The 17,414-nt window shown below is 38.0% G+C and overlaps 1 protein-coding gene across 1 annotated transcript in view; it reads right to left on the bottom strand.

Moving 5' to 3' along the window:
* Nucleotides 1–1,341: 1,341 nt before the first annotated feature.
* The window catches only part of LOC123541152 (uncharacterized), a 68,411-nt gene continuing 52,338 nt past the window's right edge, over nt 1,342–17,414 (bottom strand). Inside the window, exons 7-10 of the mRNA XM_053527176.1 lie at nt 5,416–5,583; nt 2,810–3,087; nt 2,279–2,336; nt 1,342–1,837 (exon numbers count right to left, since the gene is read on the bottom strand). Coding sequence (XP_053383151.1) covers nt 1,778–1,837; nt 2,279–2,336; nt 2,810–3,087; nt 5,416–5,556 — 537 coding nt within the window. The 5' untranslated portion in view covers nt 5,557–5,583 and the 3' untranslated portion in view covers nt 1,342–1,777. The remainder of the gene's footprint in view (nt 1,838–2,278; nt 2,337–2,809; nt 3,088–5,415; nt 5,584–17,414) is intronic.

Here is a 17,414-nt window from a genome sequence, read left to right as displayed (position 1 = left end):
CACACAAGATCAGCTAATAGTGACCACTTTGATACTATTGGAATAAGTTTACCAGCAACTACATCTGCTATAACTAATCCAATATTCAATGTATCTGCAGAAAGCTCAGAGGAAAGCTTATTCCAATTTATGCCAAGTTCAGTGGCTACATTTAGACAACATAGCAAATGTGAATAACTTAAAGATTTCTTTTTTTTGTAGATGGTTTGGGTATTTTCATCTACCTCATCTATCATCAGCGTCATATACATATTCAGAGACAGACTGGCTCATCTGTTTGTTGAGGTTTATACTTTCATCACTTATGTCATTATGAATATTTGTATTTCTATGTTACATCATCTAATTCCTTATGAACATGAACAAAATGTATGAAATCAAAGGAGATACCCTCAGCGAATTAGAAGACAACCAGACAGATTACAATATTAATGAGAACTTTATTTGTTCAGATAATACAGGACATTTCCATTAACTTTGGAATCTAGTATCTGTAATCATGGTAATAAAAAATCATGGTAGCAAAAAAAATCATTACATAGCTATATTTCTAGATAAATCTTTTTTCATTTTCACAACAGGCTTTGAGGCAAATTTTCTTGCAATAAAGAAAGCTGTTTGCAAGAGTTTACATATAGTATTGTTGGTTACAATACATTTCTAACAAAGGATAAAAAGTATTATTCCACTTTTTGTTAGAATAGTGTCAAATGCTATGTACAAGTTTTAATTCTGTTTATTCCACTTGTTGTTAGAAAAGTGCCAAATGCTATGTATAAGTTTTAATTCTGTTATAATACAGGACATTTCCATTAACTTTGGAATTTAGTATTTGTAATCATGATAATAAAAAATCATGGTAACAAAAAAAAATCTTTACATAGCTATATTTCTAGAAAAATCTTTTTTCATTTTCACAACAGGCTTTGAGGCAAATTTTCTTGCAATAAAGAAAGCTGTTTTCAAGAGTTACATATAGTATTGCTGGTTACAATACATTTCTAACAAAGGATAAAAAAGTATTATTGTTAGAATAGTGCCAAATGCTATGTAGAAGTCTTAATTCTGTTTATTCCACTTGTTGTTAGAATAGTGCCAAATGCTATGTACAAGTTTTAATTCTGTTTATTCCACTTGTTGTTGTTAGAATAGTGCCAAATGGTATGCGCAATTTTCTGTTATTTTGCTGTTTTTTAAAAACATTTTCTTGCGGACACAAATTTTAAATGCAGATTATCTTTTAAAACAATACTGTTACTGGATGTTCAATAGCTGATACTCAGTATTTGATGTTAGTATTTGGTGTTAAAATTCATATCTTCCATTTGCTCAAATCTGAAATGAAGAAAAAGAGTCATTAAATGTTTATACACAGACCTTCAAATGCTAGTAGTATTCTGTTGATATATATAGATTAGTTCTTTTTTGATATTGGTACTGTATAGTGTGTGCAATTTTCTGTTATTTGATGCTCAATATAAAAAAAAATTAAATAAAAAAATGTTAGTATGAAGTCTTTGGTTTAAAGTATTTTCTGCGTTGAATTAGTTTAATACACTACCTCATAAATATGTATATTTATGTCTGCTGCAGCAAATGACATTTTGAAATGACTATCTCAGATGTTTTACATATTTATCAAGATGTATGTACCTCATAGCCTTTAAAGCTAATGCAATATTTTATGCTCAATATTGTCTAGGTAATCTAATGCTCAATATTGTCCTTGTAATTTAATGTTTAATATATTGAAATAACATGACATTGGAATCTTACCTTAAATGCTGGCGTACTGCTCTCCTGAAATTCTTTCCAGTTTCACATATGGCTGTAAATCCTGAAAAGCATAAATGCTGATTAATTAACGCTTTTAAATTGTTAAATAATTTTTCCTTCACTGTTTCTTAAGCTCATTACATCTTTTCTTAACCCGCACGATTAGCTCATAGAGCATCTGTCTATGAATAGAGGGGTCGCATGTTTGATTCCCAGGCGTGGCGAATGTTCTCCGTGACGATTTGATGTAAGTCATTGTGACTGGTCATTCATCCTCCACCTCTGATTCATGTGGGGAATTTGGCAGTTACTGGAGGAGAACAGGGTTAGTTCTGGTATGGAACCCAGGAACACTGGTTAGGTTAACTGCCCGCCGTTACATGACTGAAATACTGTTGAAAATAATGTTAAACCTAAATCAAACAAAAACAAAGCATCTTTTCTTTAAAAAAAACAGTATTGAAAAGACTTAAAGCAAACAAGTTAACTTTAGACTACTTACTTTATCACTAGTACTTGTTGGCAGCCGATAATCAGCAGCAACAGCAGTAGCAGCATCTCTGTAATGTAAACATGTATTATACATTGTTTCGTGTATAGTTAAGATTTAAGAATAACGAGGTTGTTAGTATCAGGTTGTACCAAATGTTCATACGTTAGTTACTATTCGTTTTATTGTTATAAGACTGTTTTGTTTTGTTCATATATTCAAATAAAACTATTTTAGTTGTTGTTATTTGTTGTTGTTCAGTGAAATCTTTCATAGACACTCAATTGTAAATACAAGTCTAAAGAAGTGCTTCAGGACTCCCAACTTCCGAGAAAACTACCAAGTGTTCTCACAAAAAGTGTGGTCGTTTGCAGTACTTGAATCCATAAGCCTCATGGAGGTGAAAGGCTACATTATAAATCAGTGACCTTAACCACTAGACCAGTGACGCTCCATTTATCTGAATAATAGAGACGTTGTACTGATCATTTCTAGGGATCATATTTATGCAAACTTATAAATCTGTTTAAGGAAATGCTTTACATGTTTGAAGACGTCTTCTCTGGAGTAGGTATTTCCCGCTCTTGTTTCTGCTGTAGGAAAGCAGTAATGGTAGAAATCAGCTGAGTTTCAATGCTGACAACTTTATCCAGCTGCTGGGGGGTTTGCGTGCTGCTTGCCAGTTTGTACAGCACTGCCTCTTGCTGCTGAATAGACGAATCCAACTTGGCTGCTATTTCACGCAGCAATGCCTCTTGTTGCTGTCTGGCAGCAGTGATGCCTATTTCCATTTGCGTGAACTTGTTTAGCAGTACTTCTCGCTGTAAACAGAAAGTAAATGTAAAAGTATTACAAAAATGTAAAGCTTTTCTAAATCTCGCTCTGATAGCTCAGTGGAAAGAGATTTGATAAGTAAAGCAGTGAGTTTGATCCCTGGTTGAGTCATGATCTGGGACATTTATTAACAAGAGGACCATGATGGTCCTGAATCGCTCACCTATCCCCACATGACCCAGTGTTGAACTGAGTATGACGTCGTTATTTTTATTATTTGACATAGTGACCTAGTTTTTGAGCACATGTGACCTAGATATCATCAAGATAAAAAATTCTGACCATTTTTCATGAAGATCCATTGAAAAATATGGCCTCTAGAGAGGTCACAAGGTTTTTCTATTATTTGACCTAATGACCTAGTTTTTGAAGGCACGTGACCCACTTTTAAACTTGACCTAGACCTAGATATCATCAAGGTGAACATTCTCACCAATTTTCATGAAGATCTCGTGAAAAATATGGCCTCTAGAGAGGTCACAAGGTTTTTCTATTTTTCGACCTACTGACCTAGTTTTTGACCGCACATGACCCAGTTACGAACCTGACCTAGATATCATCAAGCTGAACATTCTCACCAGTTTTCATGAAGATCCATTGAGAAATATGGCCTCTAGAGAGGTCACAAGGTTTTTCTATTTTCAGACCTACTGACCTAGTTTTTGACCCCACGTGACCCAGTTTCAAACCTGACCTAGATATCATCAAGGTGAACATTCTGACCAATATTCATGAAGATCTCATGAAAAATATGGCCTCTAGAGAGGTCACAAGGTTTTTCTTTTTTTAGATCTACTGACCTAGTTCTTAACCCCACGTGACCCAGTTTCGAACTTGATCTAGATATCATCAAGGTAATTTATTTATTTATTTTGTTGGGTTTAACGTCGCACCGACACAATTTTAGATCATATGGCGACTTTCCAGATTTAATGGTGGAGGAAGACCCCAGGTGCCCCTCCGTGCACTATTTCATCACGAGCGGGCACCTGGGTAGAACCACCGACCCTCAGTAAGCCAGCTGGATGGCTTCCTCACGTGAAGAATTCTACGCCCCAAATGAAGTTTCGAACCCACATCGATGAGGGGCAAATGGTTTGAAGTCAACGACTCTAACCACTCGGCCACGGAGGCCCCCATCATCAAGGTAAACATTCTGACCAATTTTCCTGAAGATCCATTGAAAAATATGGCCTCTAGAGAGGTCACAAGGTTTTTCTATTTTTAGACCTACTGACCTAGTTTTTGACCGCACGTGACCCAGTTTCGAACTTGACCTAGATATCATCAAGCTGAACATTCTGACCAATTTTCATGAAGATCCATTGAGAAATATGGCCTCTAGAGAGGTCGCAAGGTTTTTCTATTTTTAGACCTACTGACCTAGTTTTTGATCCCACATGACCCAGTATCGAACTTGACCTAGATATCATCAAGGTGAACATTCTGACCAATATTCATGAAGATCTCATGAAAAATATGGCCTCTAGAGAGGTCACAAGGTTTTTCTATTTTTAGATCTACTGACCTAGTTTTTACCCCCACGTGACCCAGTTTCGAACTTGACCTAGATATCATCAAGCTGAACATTCTCACCAATTTTCATGAAGATCCATTGAGAAATATGGCCTCTAGAGAGGTCACAAGGTTTTTCTATTTTTAGACCTAATGACCTAGTTTTTGACCCCACGTGACCCAGTTTCGAACTTGACCTAGATATCATCAAGGTGAACATTCTGACCAATATTCATGAAGATCTCATGAAAAATATGGCCTCTAAAGAGGTCACAAGGTTTTTCTATTTTTAGACCTACTGACCTAGTTTTTGACCCCATGTGACCCAGGTTCGAACTTGACCTAGATATCATCAAGGTGAACATTCTGACCAATTTTCATGAAGATCTTGTGAAATATATGGCCTCTAGAGAGGTCACAAGGTTTTTCTATTTTTAGACCTACTGACTTAGTTTTTAAGGCACATGACCAAGTTTCGAACTTGACCTAGATATCATCAAGGTGAACATTCTGACCAACTTTCATAAAGATCCCATGAAAAATGTGACCTCTAAGAGTGGTCACAAGCAAAAGTTTACGGACGCACGCACGCACGCACGCACGCACGGACGGACGACGGACGCCGCGCGATCACAAAAGCTCACCTTGTCACTTTGTGACAGGTGAGCTAAAAAGTGAAAAGGGCGTTAATCTATATTAAGATAAAGTAATAAACAGAAAAATAAGATTGCAAGTCCGGTTTATTAATAAATACCGTAACTCTCTCAAATAGGTTAACATTTAAGTGAGTAAGTATTTACCTCATTTGAAATTGGTATAAGCTTATTGATAGAACATTTGATAAAAGCTTCAGCCTGTTCGCTTTTTTGTTTCAGCTTCACAACTTCACCCTTCGCCTGCTCGCATTTTTGGTTCAGACTTAGAATTTCACTCTGTGCCATTCTCAGATTTTCTTTTAGTGTATGTATCTGAATATAAAGATAAAAATATCATTAATACTTAAGTATAAAAATCAGTTGACTAAAATAATTTTTAAAATACAGAATTAACCTTCCCATAAATATAATTTAAAAGCTCAATCAACCTTTCCATAAATATAATCTAAAATCTCTATAATTGTCTTGATATTTTTCAATTAAAACATTTCTCAGATAGTTCGTTTTATGTAAGATTCCAATAACTGTTGTACATACCTGACTTTCCAACTGTCGATTTTTTTCTATCGTAATGCGCGATGTATTTCTTTCCTCTAACAGAATGTTTATTAATTGATTTACAGCCATTATCCACTTTGATATCAGACAAGATGTGAAATGAGAATGATGGGTTTGATCGTACACAGGCAATAGGGGTAAATGTCTGTCAAGCATGATTACTTTTTTCATTAAAAAGTTCTTAGCAGGGAACTTTAAATTCCATTAACGCCCATCTAGAATTCATGTAACGTTTGAAATAGAATAAATACTATTATACAAAAAAGCTATCATGTAACTATGAAACATAATATCTTCAAATTCATCTATCAGTCAGTGGCCGGTTTGATAAACTGTATGACTATCCTTTTACTTATCTGTAATTTCATATATATATTAATTTTCATAGAAACACTTTGTAATATAAATTGATTCCAATGTTATTGACCTTTTTATATTTGATAAACAACATCTTTTTCTAAAATGAAACTGTATAGGCTGTAACAGGATATTATCACATCTTAGGTCATCAAAATAAGGTGAGCGATCTTCATGTTAAACTCTAGAAGTTTCTTGTACAAATAAAAAAAATGCAGCTCACCTCTTCACATGGATACCCGTTCCAATAACTATACTACCTTAAGCCCGCTGAGTACGCTGAGAACCAAATGAAGTGGAAGGCGTACTTGATTCTATATCGGTTTATACACCGGCTTACGCCGGTCAAAGGTAAATAGTGTAATTTTCTGCGTATAGGTCACAAGACGCAGTGAATAATCTGCGTATGGATAGCTTGCGTGTATGATTTTGATTTGAAATAGCATGCACTACTCTTTTGCACATGCATGCACGTTTTTTGCACCCACGTACGCAGCAGGATTTTTTGTTTTGAAATAATATAGCTGCAAAATTTGCTGCTTCTTTTTATTATCCATATTGATTCAATGCACACACGTTTACGCACTGTACTGTGATTAATTGAAAGTACTAGATTGAAAAAGTGTCTATTTAATATGCACAAAACAAAAATATAAACACAAAATAATGCTATCCTGTGAAAAGAAATCCTCATTCAACTCATTATAACACGCGCGCACGTACACATGCAAATACATGGCGGGGCGGGGGGTTCCTTTGCCTTGAGGAGGTACTTGTACTCTGAGGAGGTTTTCTTTACCCTGAGGTTTTCTTTACCCTGAGGAGGTTTTCTTTACCCTGAGGAGGTTTTGTAGCCCCCACCCCCACCATTCTACAGCTACTGACATAATGTCGTTTATCAAATAGTCACGGAGAATATACGCCCAGCCCGAGGATCGAACTCACGACCCCGCGATCCGCAGACCGACAGTCTACCTACTGAGCTAAGCGGGCGGGTTACAGGGGGCATCTGCTGGTCACTATCAACTGCCCTATTAGGTTGCATGATCCTAGGCCCAAGCATTCTAAAGGTATTGTCTAGAAACGGTTTAACTTTTCGGGTCACTGTTACCTTGACCTTTGACCTACTGATCACAAAATCAATAGGGGTCATCTGCTGCTTATGATCAACCTCCGTATTAAGTTTAATGATCCCAGGCCCAAGCGTTATCATCCGGAAACCGTTTAACTGTTCCAGGTCATTGTGACTTTGACCTCAAATCAAGAGGGGTCATCTGCTGGAAATGACCAACCTCCCTCTCACCTTTCATGATCCTAGGCCCAAGCGTTCTTGAGTTATCATCCGGAAGCTGTTAACTGTTCCGGGTCACTTTGACCTTGACATACTGACCTCAAAATCAATAGGAGTCATCTGCTGGTCTTGATCAACCTCTCTTTTGAGTTTTGTGACCCTAAGCCTATCCATCTAAAGTTATTGTCTGGAAATTGTTTAACTGTTCTAGGTCACTGTGACCTTGTCCTTTGACCTAAAAATCTAAAGGGGCATCTGCTGTCATGATCAACCTCTCTATTAAGTTTCATGATCCTAGGACCAAGCGTTCTCAAGTTATCGTCCGGAAACCATTTAACTGTTCCAAGTCATTGTGATCTTGACCTTTGTCCTGCTGACCTCAAAATGTACAAGGGTCATCTGCTTGTCATGGCCAAATCCCCTATTAATGTTCGTGATCCTAGATCAAGCGCTCTTGAGATATCATCCAGAAACTGACTGGTCTACATATTGGCCAACATACCGACTGACCGACATCTGCAGACCAATATACCCCTCCTTCTTCGAACAGGGGCATAAAAAATAATGTTAACATATATATTGAAGGTTTTTGTCGGAATCGGTATCAAGACGACAAAGATTTAGCGGAGAACCTCACTGGTCAATACAAATGTTCTCTCACTCATCAATGAAGTTGCAGACCTTTTGTTGATAGGATAAAATGGGAACCAAGCAACATACTTGAGAAGTCACTTCTTTTTTTTTTTGTGGTAAAGTTGTGTCATTTTGTCTCATTTGTATTTGTGAGCTTTGTGAACAACGTTTTGCCTTCTATCAATTGCAGGAGTTTGTTTTCACCTTCACACGTATAAGAAGTCACAGAGAAGGATTCTTGTGACTTCAAGCCTATTTTAATTAGAGTAATTCTGCACAGTGAAACTTCTGCGCACCCCTCGTGCTCTACGGCGGAAACAGGGAAGGCCTTGCTACTTCCTTTTCCCCTTGCGCAGACACATTGCTCAGCTATACTCTTGTGCAAGTTTAGTTTACATAAAGTTTTGTTAAAATCTTTCTCAAATATTGGATACTGAGGTAAGGCATTTCTTCTGTATTCAGTATGGACTCTGAAGAGATTTACCAGGACATCTCCGATCCTACCTTTATTAATTTTACCGACTTACTTGATATACGGTCTGTGTTCCCGAGTTTGTCCCGAACGTTCGCTAAGACGATCGCCAGGTAAAGAAAACGATTTGGAAACATAAGCCATGAGGCATTCAAGCATATGCCTAATATCTAAAATAGGGAGGAGATTATGAAACGGATAGTGTTCACAAAAAAAGAAGACATCCTGGGTCCAGTTGATTGGGAAGACAGGGATTTAGATTTGGAAGGGGTAGCTGAAAAGTTAGAGCCTATAGACTGATGTGAAAATAATACGGTCAAAGACTAAGACTCACAATGTTCTACCCTCATACCTAGGGCTCCGGCGGGGGACAGAAAAATATGGACACCCCTTGTGGCACGCCAAGGTGGCGAGTGCTCAACGTCCGTTGGTCAAGATAAAAGTTTCAATCGTGAAAATCCATAATCACCTAGGTATGGGGATTTAAGAAAGGATACTTACAGAGCCTACGGGTCCTTTCAGAGCTTACGGGGCTCAAGGTTCCAATCCAAAGGGGCTAGGTCAAACCACCATTGGCCAGGATGTCCCACCGGCATATTGGGAAAGCATTGGGACCTGCCAACCCCAGTTTATTTAATTAAGTACCTACCCAGATACCCAAGGGTCCATTGGTCATATGCAGCTTTTGGCACCGGCAAATCAAATCAACGCCCACTATACACCCCTACCCTGATTACTATAATCTGTGCCTATTGCCACACCCTACCCTGGATACCCCTGACTGGGGCACCGCCCACAGGGTCAGCTGAAACTACTTCACAGTGGTACCCCCCGTCTGCGGCACCGCCAATGCCCACATCTTAGAAGCGTCCACCGGCGACCACAACCTATGGGGGATCAAACCCAAGCAACCGATCCCTGGCAACTCCCAAAATCAACACCAGCACTTGGGGTCCACCTGGGACTACTCAATCTGCATGGTGCTCATCTCCGGTGACACCCGTACACGGAGGTTTACCCTCTAGTAATGCTCCTCCTTGGCACCAGCCACCCTCAGCCCCATCTGGGGGGGGGGAGGGGCTCCCCACACTACTCCCGCACACTGGTACCCTTCACCTTCGACTGAGGTCAGTGGGGGCCACCCCAGGTCACCCAATCCAGTTGGCAACCACCCATGTAGGTTACCCTTACCATTCAAGCCCTCGAGGTTGGGGCCCACCCTCGCCGGCGCCCCAACCATGGGATGCAACAAGGTCACCAAATCCTAAGAGGGACACCAGTATCCCGGGCCATCGCACCATCTAATTCTAGAACTCCTAGGGGTTCAAAGGATACTAAGTTACCCAAGGCGTTAAACTATGATAATCACTCTGATTGGCGGTCATCCAGGAAACGGTCTGAATGATATGCGCAAGTGAATTGCTGGGATGAGCAGCTATGTAAGGATCAATTTAGTGGGTAAGCCATGTATTTAGCTATAATTAGCACTAGGCCTAATATTAGTTATATGGAGTTAATTAATGCTTACAACGCCGTTTCGAGGACAGCAATCTCCCTGAAACCTACCTGATAGAGCTTCAATCTGTCATTCAAAAAGCTAAAGAAAGTATTGAAGACTGGGTGGACCGTACCTTAAAGTTTGCGATTTCGAGCTTTAATTATGTTGCAAGAAACTAATGAAGAGTCACAGGCAATCATGAGGTTCTGCTAAGGGATGCGTGACCTTGATGCCGGGGAATATGTCTCAAACTTAAGACCACGAAATGTGCAGGACTGTCTTGATTTTTGTTGTTTTGTTTTGGGTTTAACGCCGTTTTTCAACAGTATTTCAGTTATGTAACGGCAAGCAGTTAACCTAACCAGTGCTCCTGGATTATGTACCAGTACAAACCTGTTCACCGCACGTAACTGCCAACTTCTCCACATGAATCAGCGGTAGAGGACGAATGATTTGAGACAATGTCTTTTATCAAATCGTCACGAAGAACATACGCCTCGCCCAGGGCTCGCGACTCCGCGATCCGTAGATCTCTGCTCTCCCTATTGAGCTAGGCGTGCGGGCTTGCAGGACTCTTTTGAAAAAGTCAAATGGTTCCAACACAACGATAGGGCCATACGTGGTCGTAGTCCCTAACCCGGGAGAAGGGGTTGGGGGAGAATGAGTCCCGGTCATCATACCATGTCTGTGCTGCAAAGGAGGTCAACAAAAAGGTAGGAGGGACTAGCCAATCTAAATTCAGCCCCACCCTCAGTAGCAATAGGGAGAGTTCGGACGGGGCAAAGTCCCTAAAATCAACAAATGACACATGGCATGCAACAAATAAACCTCACATTTTTTAAGGAACTGAAAACTGTGTGTTCGGGACCCAAAGCACAAGGTAGGTGTATCATGTCACCATGAACTGTCAGACAAAGCTGCAGCATCAAAATTCATGTATACTGGTGCATGGAAAATTGAGATTTAAATACTGATAGTCTGAAGTCTGGAATCTTCAACACCGTGGAACATTATAATGACAACCGCGACAAATGCCATCCAGTATCTAGGTGCAGATATGATCAAATTAAAAAAAAATGAGCCCAGCAAAATCATCATAAAGGATCTCGCCTTGACAAAAGTAGTAATAGATATAGCGTGTTTGGGCCATTCTGAACCCATTTTGACCTTTAGCCCTTGGTTCAAAGTGACCACTGCTGACCAATAAAAAAACAGTGAGAAAGTACTGAAAAAATATATTTAACTTTCAAAATATCTTTAAAACCTTAACAAAATCTTTATTCTTTCAAGATGTTTGCAGCCTTATCATTGTCTTCTATCCCGACATTGGCACGGACACCATTGTCTACTTTTTCGTTGACAATATCGTCGGTATCATCATCTGACACGTCTGAAAGTGTCGAGTCCCGTCCATTGCGATGCCATTACAGTTAGGCTCATTACCTTCAGCGTTTAAATTGAAAGTTTTATCTTCAATTTCGAGTTCTCACCCATAATGGCTCTAGTTTCGCTTCGAGCCAAGTTTAAAGAAGCCTTTAGACCTTCAATTGTTTTCTTCAAACTGGTCATTTTATCCTTCAAGTCACTAACATTCCGCTGACTGTCGTCAAACTGAATAGTGAGGTTGTACATACTTTGGTGAAAGTCCTGTATTTGGCAACGTATTCTCTTACCATATGACACGTGTACAGTATTTTTTTATCATATGACACGTGTGTACCGAATTCTCTTACCCACCTACCACGTGATCACGTGGTAGGGCTAGAATACGATGTGCACGTGTTGTACCCCCCATATTACACTACGCCTAATGCAAATATTGAACTGAACCTTCACATGTTTTTGTTTTCAGGTTTATGAAACTAAGCCATAGCATGAAGTCATGTATTTTGCAAAATTATGTCCCCTTTTGAACTTAAAAACTTCTGGTTAAAGTTTTGCATGTGAGTTATTATCTCCAAAAATAATGCAGATAATTGATTGAAACTCTAGATATTTTGACATTAAAGGGTAACATTGCTGCCTTTGAGACAATTCGAATAGTTGAGCATTGGCTGTCTTAAATACGGACAGCTCTTGTTTGACTTAGGTTTAGTGTAACAGTACAAATCTGTTTACTATTATTTTGATTCTAAATTCTGTAGCACGTAATATATATATATATATATATTCTACATTTTAGCAAGAAGGAAAGAGTGAGAGTTGTATGAGTTTACAACATCTGTAGAAACAGAGGAAGATAGTGATGTCAAAGAAATAACTGTACAAAGACAGAGAAAAAAAAGCCTGTTATGGAAGATTATTATGCAGGTATATATTTTACAAGAAATGTACTTCCATTTGAATAGTGGTATCATTTAATTTAGTGAATTCAGGTGCCCTCCCATGCATACATTAACTAAAAACACACCTCACAGACAGTGAAATCACTGCATGTTCTTAATTTATAAGAACAATAACGCACCATTGATAGTATGTATGAAAAAATCCATTACAATTTCTGTAACTTAGCTGACAGGATAGCCTGCAGCAGTGTTCATAACTGCTAATTTGTTTTAACATTGCCTTATAGGATTTAGCATAATAATTGATAAATGTACACAATCATCACTTTCCAACTATCATGTGCCATTTTTTGTAGAATTCAATATTGCACTTGTATTCAGTTTTACATGTATTGCCTCATTTTCATGTGTAACAGGTGATGACTGTGATGATCCAGAGAGACCGAAGAAAAGGTCACTTAGCACATGTGTTCAGGTAGATGACCAACAATAAAAGGAAGACTCAAAAAGAATTCAGTAAGTAAAGTATTTAAATGAATGATTAATCCACCTTTATTTAAAAGAGCATCAGTTTTCATTGTTTGGGTGAAAGGAACAGGTGCATTAGGAGAAAATACTATGATTCATGAGAAAAATTGTTGTAAAGCTAGAACATTCAATATTAGATAACTTTCTAGCCTTTTATTTGATTTTTAAGACCATGAGAAAAATAAGTACATTAATTGTTAAGTAAGAAGAATATATATAGTTTATTTTTTTACACAGACCTTTATGTTATTTATTATCTACCATAAAGTTTAAAGGAGTCTTGAGATAATAATGAATATAATTAATAATTACAGGTAAAGACTTGCATTAGATCCATCCACTAAATATACAGCATCACTTGCTGAAGATCTGTTTTGCACCAATCCTGAAGGATTTTCAGTGTTAGGGGTTGATGCAACATTTCTGAGTACTACCGGACACTCACAACTTACAGAAATTCGATGTTATCTAATAATAAAAGATGTCATCCCAGCTCTAATATTCACCAACAGAGATTATTAAATGTTTACAGTTATTTTCATCTGCCATTTGCATGCTTAAGTCCTGCCCAGAATTAAACAATCTACTTGCGCATGGCAGTGATGGTGAGTAAAGTATAACTTACTCCTTTGACAAATGTTTTGTTGGTATAAAGCACCTGTTATGTGATATTCGCATGAAAGATAAAATCAAAAGTAAATTGCAGAGTCTTGACATCAGTTCTGATATTTCAAAACAGTATACTATAAAGATATATTATTATTATTATTATTAATATTATTATACAAGATTTATATGATAAACACATTCAAATGCGCTAAAAGAAACATGTATAGCAAATGCAGCCACACAAGACATGAAATTCATCCTCTACTAGTACAGACACATATATTTGGTAAACAAACTGGCCATGTTAACATCCTGGACTTGTTGAGTGTCTGAGCTCTAAATCGTCTGACAAAAAACTGAAGCAATTAAAAGACAGCTGGGTAGATAGGCATCCAAATGGTGAGAGGAATTTTACATACTTTATAAAAAACAAAAGTGAAATAATAAAAAGTTCCATGACAGCTGATATAAGGTCCATGGCACGATTAAGATTCCCATCCAAAATGTATAATCAAAAGGCCAATGAATGTATTAACCGTGTTGTAATTTATAGAGGTTTGAAATGGAGAAGACTTAATCCAACAAGTGAATGAAGTATTGCCATGCAATACAAAGTCCCCTACTGGAAGGCACCTAATTTTTTCTACTGCAGTATAACATAATGAACTGATATCTGTCAATGATGTATAAACAATATTGTACTACATATACAATATGTTATAACATTATAACAACACACTTGGATTAAAATGTGCATATATAAAAACCCACAGTTGTTTTCATATTGAATTTTTTTGGCTGATTATAAAAATGTTATCATGTAAGTTATTTATAGTAACAACAAAGGGAAATTAATCTTTAAAAAAAAAAAAAAAAAAAAAAAAAAAAAAAAAAAAAAAAATTAATAATATAAGTGCACTAGAAACTCTTTACCAGGTAGAGATAGGTCAAAATACACCTAAAAATTGGATGTAACATGCATGCTGTACCACAGAAAAGTGGTCTCGATTTTTCTCTACTGCCAGTAATAAAAAAGTTACAATAAAATCTATTTATAGTAACAACAAAGGGATGTAATTCTAAAAACAAGGGTGCCTCATGGTGGTGAACATTTGGTCCAAGTTACATCAAAATCCCTCCATGCATGAAGAAGAAATGTTCCATACAAAGTCATTCTTGAATTTGACCTTTGACTTCTAAATATGACCTTCACCTTAGACCTAGGGACCTGGTTCTTGCGCATGACATGTTGTCTCATCCAGGGGAATATTTGTGCCAACTGATATCTAAATCCTGCTTTGCATGACAAAGTTATAGACCGGACAGGAAAAAAATCCTCTTGACCTTTGATCTCAAAGTGTGACCTTGACCTTTAAGCAAGGGTACTGGGTGTTGCGCATGACATGTCGTCTCATCATGGGAAACATTTGTGCCAAGTAATATTAAAATCCCTTCATGGATGGCAGAGTTATGGACGGGACAGGAAAAAAACTCTGTTGACCTTTGACCCCCAATTGTGACCTTGACCTTTGAGCTAGGGGTCCGGGATTTGCGCATGACACGTCGTCTCATCATGGGAAACACTTGTGCTAAGTAATATTAAAATCCCTTAATGAATGTCAGAGTTATGGACCGGACACGAAACAGACCCTGTTCATGCTATGTTAACATTTGACTGCTAAGTGTGACCTTGACCTTTGAGCTAGGGGTCTGAAAGTTGTGCATGACATATCGTCTTATTATGAGGTACATTTGTGCCAAGTAATATTAAAATCCCTTCATAGATGGGAGAGTTATGGACCGGACAGGAAAAAAACCTTGTTGACCTTTGACCTCCAATTGTGACCTTGACCTTTAAGCTAGGGGTCCAGGTTTTGCGCATGATACGTCATCTCCTCATGGGGAACATTTGTGCCAAGTAATATTAAAATCTCTTCATGGATGGGAGAGTTATGGACCGGACAGGAAAAAAGCCCTGTTGACCTTTGACCTCCAATTGTGACCTTGACCTTTGAGCTAGGGGTCCGGGATTTGTGCACGACACATCATCTCATCATGGGGAACATTTGTGCCAAGTAATACTAAAATCCCTTCAAGGATGGGAGAGTTGTGGACCGGACAGGAAAAAAGCCCTGTTGACCTTTGACCTCCTATTGTGGCCTTGACCTTTGAGCTAGGGGTCTGGGTTTTGCGCATGACACGTCGTCTCATCATGGGGAACATTTGTGCTAAGTAATATTAAAATCCCTTCATGGATGACAGAGTTATGGACCGGACACGAAATTGCGGACGGACGGAATGACGGAATGACGGAATGACAGAATGACGGAATGACGGAAAGACGGAATGACAGAAAAGAGCATTCCTATAGTCCCCAAAACTGGTTTTCAACCAGTAGGGGACTAATAAAAGTTGTGCAACATTTGAAGCATATAGTGAAAAGAAAATATGAATTATAAGCGGAACTGTCAATTTTGGGCAGAGGACTAGTAAAGATAGTTGGACAAATACACTTAACGCCATGTCAATGAAGTCAGATACTATCAAATGACAAAGCTGCGAAAGGAAAAGATAGAAAAACGGTTCTTTTCTGCTGAAGTCAAGAATGTGAAAGAAAATTGTGTAATTCTGGATATAAATGACGAAAATTCATTTAGTCTCTCTATCTCACCTGAAAAAAGTAAAATTATTACTGTACCCTTTCAAATTTTGAAGATGCTTCACAAGGCAGCATATTTAAAGCAAAACGAAGACGATATAATAAAAGCTCCAATCCCAAATTCCACAATGTATTATCGTATCAAGTGTATCAAACTGTCAGTGTCCTCATGTGTCCTCATGCTGTCAGGTCAAATTGAATGTGACCAGAACAGTATGCGTTTTTCAACATTCAAAATATGTTCACACACACTCAAACAAAAGCGAAAAGGGTGAGACCCAAATAAATATTGTCCTTAAGTTCTAGAACGAACAACAGAAACTTCAAATGCATATAGCTCGGAATCATACAGAGCTGTTGAATAGGGTTCTTGTAAGGTAACTACAAACGATGCTTATGAATTAACATTTATACATAAAGTTATTAACAAGAGGACCATGATAGCCCTGAATCGCTCACCTGTCCCCACATAACCCAGTTTTGAACTGAGTATGACGTCGTTTTTTCTATTATTTGACATAGTGACCTAGTTTTTTAGCTCATGTGACCCAGTTTTGAACTTGACCTAGATATCATCGAGATAAAAATTCTGACAAATTTTTATGAAGATCCATTGAAAAATACGGCCTCTAGAGAGGTCACAAGGTTTTTCTATTATTTGACCTAATGACCTAGTTTTTGAAGGCACGTGACCCGTTTTCGAATCTGACTTAGATATTATCAAGGTGAAAATTCTCACCAATTTCCATGAAGATCTCATGAAAAGTATGGCCTCTAGAGAGGTCACAAGGTTTTTCTATTATTTGACCTAATGACCTAGTTTTTGAAGGCACGTGACCCATTTTTCGAATCTGACTTAGATATTATCAAGGTGAACATTCTCACCAATTTCCATGAAGATCTCATGAAAAATATGGCCTCTAGAGGGTCACAAGGTTTTTCTATTTTTAGATCTACTGACCTAGTTTTGGATCGCACGTGACCTAGTTTCCAAGCTGACCTAAATATCATCAATATGAATATTCAGACCAACTTTCATGAAGATCCCATGAAAAATGTGACCTCTAGAGTGGTCACAAACAAAAGTTTACGGACGGACGGACGCCAGGCGCACGTGCCCCACTTTCAAACTTGGCCTAGATATCATCAAGGTGAACATTCTGACCAATTTTTATGCAGATCCATTGAAGAATATGGCCTCTAGAGAGGTCACAAGGTTTTTCTATTTTTAGACCTAATGACATAGTTTTTGA

Source organism: Mercenaria mercenaria, chromosome 16 (genome assembly GCF_021730395.1).
Source record: "Mercenaria mercenaria strain notata chromosome 16, MADL_Memer_1, whole genome shotgun sequence".
Taxonomy (NCBI): Eukaryota; Metazoa; Mollusca; class Bivalvia; order Venerida; family Veneridae; genus Mercenaria; species Mercenaria mercenaria.
This window is presented reverse-complemented; position numbering and strand designations above follow the sequence as displayed.